The sequence below is a fragment of the Sardina pilchardus genome, chromosome 11 (genome assembly GCF_963854185.1).
Source record: "Sardina pilchardus chromosome 11, fSarPil1.1, whole genome shotgun sequence".
NCBI lineage: Eukaryota > Metazoa > Chordata > Actinopteri > Clupeiformes > Clupeidae > Sardina > Sardina pilchardus.
The window spans coordinates 31,683,249-31,693,275 of NC_085004.1; the positions used below are offsets into that span (position 1 = coordinate 31,683,249).

At 42.7% G+C, this 10,027-nt stretch overlaps 1 protein-coding gene across 4 annotated transcripts; it reads right to left on the reverse strand.

Moving 5' to 3' along the window:
• Nucleotides 1–99: 99 nt before the first annotated feature.
• znf408 (zinc finger protein 408) lies at nt 100–7,964 on the reverse strand. Of its 4 annotated transcripts, none has more exons than XM_062549397.1 (5): nt 7,674–7,964; nt 6,600–6,792; nt 6,419–6,486; nt 4,626–4,876; nt 100–2,803 (listed from the first exon to the last, which is right to left on the reverse strand). In XM_062549397.1, the coding sequence occupies exons 2-5, from the start codon at nt 6,768–6,770 to the stop codon at nt 894–896; spliced, it is 2,400 nt and encodes a 799-aa protein (XP_062405381.1). In that variant the 5' UTR covers nt 6,771–6,792; nt 7,674–7,964; the 3' UTR covers nt 100–893. The 4 variants fall into 4 exon arrangements, with proteins under 4 accessions (XP_062405381.1, XP_062405378.1, XP_062405379.1 ...); XM_062549394.1 differs by having other exon boundaries at nt 7,547–7,964; XM_062549395.1 differs by having other exon boundaries at nt 7,523–7,964.
• Nucleotides 7,965–10,027: the final 2,063 nt, after the last annotated feature.

Consider the following 10,027-nt stretch of genomic DNA (forward strand, 5'->3'; position numbering starts at 1 on the left):
GATTAGGCAAAACTAAAGCTATATTGGTGTATGTTGACTGTGCTTTCATACGTAATTGTATCAGAATTTACGTTTTTCTTTTTTACAAAAACATCCTGCCATGAAAATTATAAACAGGACATGTCTCTCTAAATGGCTCCCTGATGTATCATTTTCTCACTATGCTCTATTTATAAAGATAGATTTATGTTAGATGATTTTGATTTATTAAACATATTTCTAACTCATTCACAGAAAGAAAAATCCTCTATCAGTCCACTCAGTGTACTGAAAGTGTTATCTGATTCCGTTGTTCATTGACTTGTCCTGGACATCTAAATATTTGTTGCCAAATATTGAGTAATAGTATTCATTGCTGTGTTAAGTTTGTGAGCTGAACATGATTCATTGCAGTGTTATATGTAAACTCAAAAGGGGAGTAAAATACACACATAACTGCGAACTGAGGCATAGAATTTCAACAATGATCTCTGAGTTGAAACAAGTGAAGTGATTAAAGAAATCTATCATCAAATTCTGCCCCTGAAATAGCCACAGTGATTTGTAATATGTTTAGTCAATTATGAATAAACAAAACACATGACTCAACCTAACATATATGACGGAATAATTTCAATGTGTCTAGCTATAATAAGCTTTTATTATAGTCCAATAATCTCCCTGTCCTATCACTGCTTTATTGGAAACGTTTCATACAAATACTGATGATACAAGGTCCAGCTCACCAATGTCAATATTTGAAGTCACTTTCAACACTCCAATCACAGAATAACAGGAAGGGCTTGTTATCATAAAACAACCTTTAATCATTTTAGCAACATCTGTACGACAAAACTGATTATGCTGTATGCTATGAAGAATGGACACACATTACACCCACACATAATTCAGTATTATATTCCAGATTCTATCTCTATGGTTTCAGCCACAGAATTAAGCCCATCCTCACCTTGCAAAATAACCATATTACTTTGTAAATCCTGTTCTTGTAGCATTATACACTTAGATGGTGAATCTGAGACAATAATCTCAATAATGTCCTCATTTAACTGGATTCGGCTGACCGCTTGCTCTGCTCTACTGTCCATTAGAACCATCCCCTCATGGAATGGCCCAGAGCTAACAATCACTTCATCTGTGTGAGGAACAACTACCAGCTCCTCCACAGTTTGAACATACATCATGGCTTGGTTTTCTGTATTCTTCTCAGTGTCAATTGACCACGTGTTCGTTAGACATCTCTGTACTGTCTTTCGGGGTCGCCCTCTTACTGGGGCTGGATGATTTGACTCCTGAGTGTCCAGGACTTGGTCCAGTTTCTTCTTGTGGGAAAGCTGATGCCGAATGAGGCTCTGCATAAGCGTGTACCCCGCACCACACTTCGGACATTTATACGGCTTATCCTCCAAATGGGACTTCATGTGCCGCCTCAGCTTGGTGGCCATGGTGTAGGCCTTTCCACACACACTACACTTGTGAGGCCTTTCCCCCGTGTGCAGGCGCTCATGGGCCCTCAGTGTGTGAGGGTCGCGCAGAGCCTTTCCACACACCGTGCAGAGGTACACCTCACCGGTGTGAGAGATGAGGTGCCGGCGAAGTTCAGGCACCTGGGAGAAGTGCTGCTCACAGTAATCACACTTGTAGGGCTTCTCTCCCGTGTGGATGCGCAGGTGCCCCAGCAGGTTGCCCCGCTGGCGGAAGGTCTTGCCACAGTGCGGGCAGGGGTACGGCCGCTCCCCCGTGTGCAGCCGCATGTGGTTCCGCAGGGAGCCCGAGTTGGCCAGCTCTTTGCCACACTCGGCACACTTGATCTTGGGAGGGTGGTAGTTGGCCTCCTTTGCCCTGTGGGCCTCTCTGTGGATGCGGAGCGAGGGCCGGCGGGCGAAGGCCTTGCCACACACGTCACAGACGAAGGGCTTCTCGCCCGTATGTAGCACCTCGTGCTCCTTCAGGTCCCGCTTTAAGCCGTACCTCTTGTCGCACTGTTGGCATTGATATGGTCTCTCTCCCCGGTGCATCAGCACATGAGCACGGAAGCTCTCTTGGGAACTGTAGTTCTTTCCGCATTCCGTGCAAAGGTAGGGTTTCAAGTCAGAATGAGTGAACTTGTGTTTTTTCAGGTGACACAACTGAAAGAAACTCTTGTCACACTGATCACATTTGTACCTTCTTTCTCGCATGTTAAGTTGCAAGAGATTGGGTTTCAACGCCAAAGAATCCTTAGCCAGTTTCAATGTAGCTTTATCGATCCCATCATCGGTTTTGATTGTATGGCCGGTGTCTTTGTCTTCCAAACCTGGCTCTTGGACAGCATGTCCACCAGCAGCAGAATTTACAGATGGTTGCTTCTCCTTTGCTTGCTGCTGCAGGGTCCTGACTTTACGCTCATGTAGACGCTTGTGAATGCTACTAGCAAGTGTGTGGACCTTTCTGGGTTTAGCAGCAAGACGGGAGCTGGCTCGTGTAGGCCCAGAGACTGCCTCAATATCTTTCGTAACACAATTTTCAGCCACTGTAGTTTCATTCTTTCCAACCATAGTAATATCAGATAAGGAGGGTATTTTAGCAATTTGCGTATTGATCCTATCTGTATCGTCATTCTCACAACCATCTTCTACAACTTTTTTTGATTGACAGGTCTGATTGGCTAGTATTGATGTCTTTTTCATTCTGGAGAAAGGTTTTCTCTTCTGGACCGCAAGCTTTGCAGAATCTTTTTCTTCATTCTTTGGTGATGGTGGGACTTGCTCCAAGATTGGCTTGACCCCGATGTTTGCAAGATGTTCTGTGAGAACTTCATGGTCTGTTTGGACATGAAAAGCATAGACCAAAACCTTACAATAAATAAAAGTATTAAATATATAATATATCTAACACAATAACATGCATTCTCATTAATCTGATAAAACATTTGGACAGGTCTTACATTAAACTCTATTCAACTGTTCAAATGTCATATCACAATTCAGAAACCAAAAGATTAATAATACAAGTAATATAATGAAAACACAAACTTTCTCACTATTAGGCTTTATATGTCTGTACCATTGTATTGAAAGATATAAATTGTCCATGCTCTCCATTGATTATGTGGCTTTTTCTGCTAGTTTGATTGATTAAAGCAGGGGTGGGCAACTAATTTACACAATGAGTCACTGGGACTGTTGCGGAGGGCCGGACCCAAAACGCCAAACTCAAGTCTGAACTCAGTTCTGTTCAATTATATTCTGCTCTTGTACAACATTAAGTAAATCGTATGGTTTTGGTTACTAGGCTACTAGTAAGAGTAGGGATTAAAATGTGAGGGAGACCAAGTAAAAATGTCAATCATAACCTATATGTCCAGTATTTAATCCTCATTCTCAAAAGTATTTTTTTACATTGACATGTTGTTTCATGTTTTCATCATACAAAGACTGGTAAAAAAAAAAAACTTGGCCATGAAAATGTGATGGAGTCAGTACAAACATATAGCCCTGTGCCGCATTATTTCAAGCAATACTTCAAAGACCATCATTTAAATTAACTCTATACAGAATTGGACAATGAAAATGTGGAGCAGAAAATAGTAGGCAATCAGTAGTTAATCAACATTGACAAAGAAACCTATTTTGAGAATGAAGGCTATATGTGTTTGCTTTAACTTTATACAAAAGACTGTGATTGGTCAACTCGCCCTATGTGTTCAGCCGGCTGCTTCAAGCAACCTGTTGGTAGTAATAGGCTACTTCGCTAACATAAGCTTTGCAAATAAACTCAAACATATATTGGTTACAAAGACGTTGTTATCTGATCGTAAACTGTCTATCTGTCAGTACCGTTTTGAAATAAACGCTTCCTATCGCCACCAAGCAGCCGCAGCATTCTGACTATGCGGTTGTCAGCGACGCAGACACCGGAGACACGAAACCTCGGAGTGTTTTTGCGCCGATGTAAAGGCAACTGCATTTTATCGACACGAAACTTTATTCACCAGCACATCAGTGAGGGTGTTTTCGTCGTATGCATCCACGCACAGATGTATGGACGTAAAAATAGCAGTCACTTTCGAAATAAAAGCAACGATGGTGATGTGGGTGCATTATCACGGACCTTACGCGGGCCGTATGTTGCCCATGTATGGATTAAAGTGTGCAGTAGCCAATTATTGAGGAGCCCAGATTCGCCTTTAATCTGCTCGATATTCCTATTTGACCACTATTTTTTATATCTTGAAAAAAATGCTGCAATCTAAGATGGTGCATTTCCACCAGTGTCCTTGACTTTTTTTTTTTTTTTTTTTTTTTTAAGAATAACATGCCTTATTAAATCAATGAAGTATATTTTGATTTCCTCGTCTGGCTTCGACCATTCACCCTCTGTCTGTGTTGTGCTGTCATTGCCTATATTTCTTTGCCAATAATGGTAATTTACTTAGATATCTAGCATGGTAGATATCTAGTCGTAGTCTGTGGTACAGCAGTGATTATGATTTGTAATTGCAGCAATAGCATAGTTTGGCTAATAATGCCTTCAAGGTTACAACAAACAACAAAACCTAATATTATTGCAGCTCTTGAAGTATTGTTTGAGCAACTTTATGTTCAATTAAACGTGACAGCCCAAGAAGCAATGTTTCATCATACCTGGAGATAACAGTTCCTGCTCTTCGATAACATTCTCCGAGGGCTTGTCATCTCCTAATTTGGGATAGATGTCTTCCTGGCAGGGCACAGCAGCAGGCCTTTCCTTATCTAAAGAAATGTCACCGTCCTTCAACCAAAACAGCAGTTCTGTCCCTGGATTTATATTCTCACAGGCCTGTAGGCACAGCTTTCCACTGACTTCATGAACCTTCACATTCTGCTCCTCCTTGTGTTTTGCATTGCAAGCAAACCTGCAATAGATCAAGTACATGAGTAGTATTACAAAGGAAGAGAGGAAGAAAGAAGAAGGGGGGGGGGAGAAAGAGAGATAATGACATATGATAGAACATTACCAACCAATAAATATGTTTTAGCTGTAGGCTACATCAACTGGAGAATTGGTTTCCATTTCATATTCCATTCAAGTCATATCCTGTGAGTCATTATCATGAGCAGCAGCAGCCAGCAGGCACAGTAACATCCCTCCATCTTATGACGCAGTAACATCCCTCCACCTTAAGAGACGCAGTAACATCCCTCCACCTTAAGAGGCGCAGTAACATCCCTCCACCTTAAGAGACGCAGTTAAGAGACGCAGTAACATCCCTCCACCTTAAGAGGCGCAGTAACATCCCTCCACCTTAAGAGACGCAGTAACATCCCTCCACCTTAAGAGGCGCAGTAACATCCCTCCATCTTAGGACACAGTAACATCCCTCCACCTTAAGAGGCGCAGTAACATCCCTCCACCTTAAGAGACGCAGTAACATCCCTCCACCTTAAGAGGCGCAGTAACATCCCTCCACCTTAAGAGACGCAGTAACATCCCTCCACCTTAAGAGACGCAGTAACATCCCTCCACCTTAAGAGGCGCAGTAACATCCCTCCACCTTAAGAGACGCAGTAACATCCCTCCACCTTAAGAGGCGCAGTAACATCCCTCCACCTTATGACACAGGGTGCCTCTCATGCAGCGTTTATACGTCCTCCCTCGCTCCTCGATCCTCACTGATCTACATAAAGAATGATGGGGGGGAAACAATGGGATAGTCTATCCAGTGTTAGTTATAGATCAGTGGGAACGCCCCTCGAGGATCGAGCATCGAGGATCGAGGAGGCATGTTGAGAGGCACCCCATGTAACATCCCTCCACCTTAAGAGACGCAGTAACATCCCTCCACCTTAAGAGACACAGTAACATCCCTCCACCTTATGACACAGTAACATCCCTCCGCCTTAAGAGGCACAGTAACATCCCTCCACCTTAAGAGACGCAGTAACATCCCTCCACCTTATGACACAGTAACATCCCTCCGCCTTAAGAGGCGCAGTAACATCCCTCCACCTTAAGAGACGCAGTAACATCCCTCCACCTTATGACACAGTAACATCCCTCCGCCTTAAGAGACACAGTAACATCCCTCCACCTTAAGAGGCACAGTAACATCCCTCCACCTTAAGAGACGCAGTAACATCCCTCCACCTTAAGAGACGCTGCCCAACCCCAGTGCTAGCACTAGCCTCCTTGCACACTCAACTCCCAGTCTGATGTGCTGCAAGTTCCCAGATATTGGCCTGGGGTTTAAATGCCCAGTCAAATACAACGCAGGTTACATAAACCTGTGGTTTTTGCTATCTTGTCAAAAACGTAAACTTGATATTTGTAATCTGGCCAGAATTCACACATACAAAGTCGAAGCGAACTACAGTATTTGGAATTTCTACATATATCCATAGCACCCATAATCCAGAACAAACAATATTGTGATGTTCCACAAATAATGCATACATACCTCAACCAATACAGGCGGTCTGACAGCTGCTCCTTAGAAACAGTTAAGCAAGTGTTTTCTCCCAGTTTCTGGTGTAAGGAAAAGACAGATAAGACAAATCATTCTGTTAACAAAAAACAATGTGATTCTTTCAATACATGTTTCCATAGTGATGCAACTGATGAGAGACATTGGTCAGCACCTTGGTGAGTTCCTCCACCTCAGCTTGTTCCTCAAGGCATAGGATCGTGCCTTTCTGCAGTGGCTGACCAACACACCACAGACCAAACTCGCCATCTTTTGCCAAAGAGGGACCCAGTGTCAGCCCACGAGGCACAGCACTCAGCACACTGTGGAGGGATTCCAGCTTCATGAAGTAGATTAGCTCCCTGCAGCTGAAAGGCCAAATGCATGTCTCACAATATGTCTGGACTCGTACAGACACAGTCTATATGTCTGGACTCGCACAGAGTCAGACACAGTCTATATGGTCAACAAAGACTAAAACATACCTGGTGTACTGATCTGCATTAGAAATGACCCATCAGTCAGTTTTCTTAATTAAACATATTTCATACTGCGCTGCCTTATAACATTACAGAGGCCTACCCCATTCATATCTACAGTAGGCTACTCAACATATTAAGTGTTTTTAAAACCATATCAAATATCAAAAGGAAACGTTAGGCTAAGCCGTCTAAAGTAGTGTAATCCAGGTGTAATGAAACCTATTAGATGCCAATATTAGAAGGTTAGCCCCAATGGGTATTGTATTACTCAACAGCCAATCCATTTACTCTCCTCTCTTGTGTGCCCCTGTCGATTGGTTACAATTATCTGTTGTTCGGATTAAGCCTCTTTTGCAACACTGTAGCCTTCTGAGCGGACAGTTAATGTGATGCGATTTTCTGAACTTGATTAAACGTATGGACCTTGCCTTTAATACCCCTGGGAAGCCAATATTAGCCTACAAACCTACGAGACACAACCTGGACAGAGCAGTCATTCAAAAGTCAATCAAAAATCTAGTAGGAGGGAGTTCTCTAAGTTAGTTATCACTGACTGATGTAAATTATTTAACGGTAGATAGCGTTACTGTCTTATTGATTTCAATGAAATACGCACGAGTTCGCTGATGTTCATGCTAACCTGGTGTTATATGGAGACACCGACGTGGTCAACGCTGCGTACTGTTAAGCATACTATTTCAGTAACTCATACGCTTATTATCTGTATAATACCGACATTAGTAGCCTATGGTAAATTCTGAACCAACTCAGGGATATGTTTCCTCAGTGTCTTGGCCAGTTGAAGTCGAGAACTCCGGGAATATCATCTTTTTCCATCAACACTGTAGCCGGAAGTGTAGCAATGTCACTGTATTACCCTTCCCCTCAGAAACGGTATTAACTGACCCTGGTTTAATTGTTCTCAGTTGTTTTCAGTTATTAGCCATATTCAATTATGTTATTTGAATGAAAATGTACCGTGCTATTATTGTCCGTATACTGTTGTCTGTAGAGCACTCAATGGCTCAAGTTAATATATGGAACAACTTTCGGTCCTGAGTGTTTGCCATAGGGACGTTTTTTAAGAAAGCTCCAGTTGTAGATTTCCACAACGCGCATGCTCAGATGGTTTGAAGTCAAAATCCGTCTAGACATTTTCTGGTAGTAGCCATAGACAGTAAAAGATATGGACAGAGCTATCACGTAGACGGCAGCAGAGACCGAGGAAGCAAATTTCAACGGTTTTTTTTAGGTCTTCTTATTCCGTCATAGGTCTCCTGCGCAGGCTCAGTTGTCGTACATGTGACGTAGGCACGTAGTCTGACCGAGTCTGACCTATGGCGACGCTTTACTCTCGCTGGACGCATGCGCCTTTAACACTTTAGCATTGACTTCGGAAAAACGTTAATTACTCAGCCGATAAGACCGTTACGAGATTATTATGTCAATTTCACAATGTAGTATGTACCCCGACAATAGAAAATGTTCATATAAAGGCTTAAAACGCTTCAGCTCTAACGTAATTTGATGTCAAAGTGGCGCTTACGCCCCATAGGATTCAATGGAATGGCCAGCTAGCCACGGTCTTCTCGTTAGCATGGCGGCCGCCATACTGTCTACACTCTCAGAACGTTCGCTGCCCCCTTGGTAGTAGCCTACTCGGTAGTCTCCCTTTTGCTGTGCCATGAATGGTACCCTAGCCTCACAGGACATCGAAATTCATGAGCAAAGTAACAACATAACAATATTTTATGAACGTTGTATCCATGCAGAATCAACACATTGTATCGTTTGTTAAACTGCAGCAAGCTAATTTAAAGCACAATTGCGGTAGCCAAAGGGTAAAGAGTGTAGCCTACTCTTTAGGGAAGAGCATCGGGGCACTGACAAATATTTTGAGGTCCTTCCCAGAACAGTCCCCTGTGCAGGGCCCGGAATCGTCCCTACCTGAGGAAGCTGAGAACATACGTTGCAGTAGGCCTTATTAGGCTACAGAAAATGCATATTGTTCCTAGGCTATTCCTAACAAAATCAAGACAAACAAACACTTAAGTCCAGCCAGCCTGGTGAATCATTCAATTCACAGTGTAACTTGAGTGTATCAACATACTTAACTGATAGGCCATAGGTGAGGGAATCATTTGGCCTTATCTCTTTCCACTAACATGCAAATGGAAAATTGTAATGCAATCTTCCTTTGATTTTACCTATAGCCTATTCCTTACAACGGTTTAGTCAATCAGCTCCGAACCCGTTTTTTAAAGGCTACGTCATAAAAAGGTAAGACAAAGGTCACTTCCAGTCAATCAAACAAATGGCAGAGAAGTAGGGTAGGCCTACAGTACTTCTATCAAATGGAAATAAAAACACTAGACTTCATTTTGTGTTGTAACAGTGTTCAACAGCAGAGGCCGCTACAGCCTTGTACAGAGTAGTAGTACAGAGTTTTAGGACCATGAGCTTCCAGTAGAGAGCGGAGAGCTAGATATTTTTTATTTTTCGCATGGGTTGTGGATGATAGATGCCTGGGAATCCAGCCCAAATTTAGCCCTGTCCACAAAATTTGAGTATGACTAGAATTGAGTATGATGATGTCAAGCTAGGACGATGGGTTGTGGACTGTAGCCAAATTCTAGACAAACAGCTCTACAGTGGAGGTATAGATCAGTCACTCCATCAAAACAGATTGGTGACAATCAAACGACCCTCTGGATGAAAGTCTGTGCAGTCGATGCACATACTGTAGCAGCCCTGTGCACCTCCTGTGCAGGAAATTCAACCATCAGATTGTATTTCTAGCTATAGCCACAAGAGCCACTGATTATTCAATTGTCCATATGCTTAACTGAAAATTAGTCAACCTTATTGAACCAAGGGACATGGTCATTTTATGACAACTCAACACAAAATGTGTGAAATGTTTTGGGCCCTGTTTTGGGCCCTTCTATTCTTCTGGTGTAGATGTCACAGCTGACAAGTGGAAGGCCTTCCAAGATACTGTAGATGTTGACACCTTGAATTTTAGTGAAGAAAATAGTCTTTGTCTGGATTTCTTTAGAATGTGTTGTTGACAGTCCATGTGAGGTCCTCAGCATCCATACTGACGATGATGTCAGGCCAC

Excerpts from the sequence above, each read along its gene's own strand:
- znf408 (XM_062549397.1), bottom strand. The coding sequence starts at position 6,770 with ATGAAGCTGGAATCCCTCCACAGTGTGCTGAGTGCTGTGCCTCGTGGG. Across the intron at positions 4,877-6,418 it reads GACCGCCTGTATTGGTTGAG|GTTTGCTTGCAATGCAAAAC; the intron begins GTATGTATGCAT and ends GATCTATTGCAG. Across the intron at positions 2,804-4,625 it reads GCAGGAACTGTTATCTCCAG|ACCATGAAGTTCTCACAGAA; the intron begins GTATGATGAAAC and ends ATGTCCAAACAG.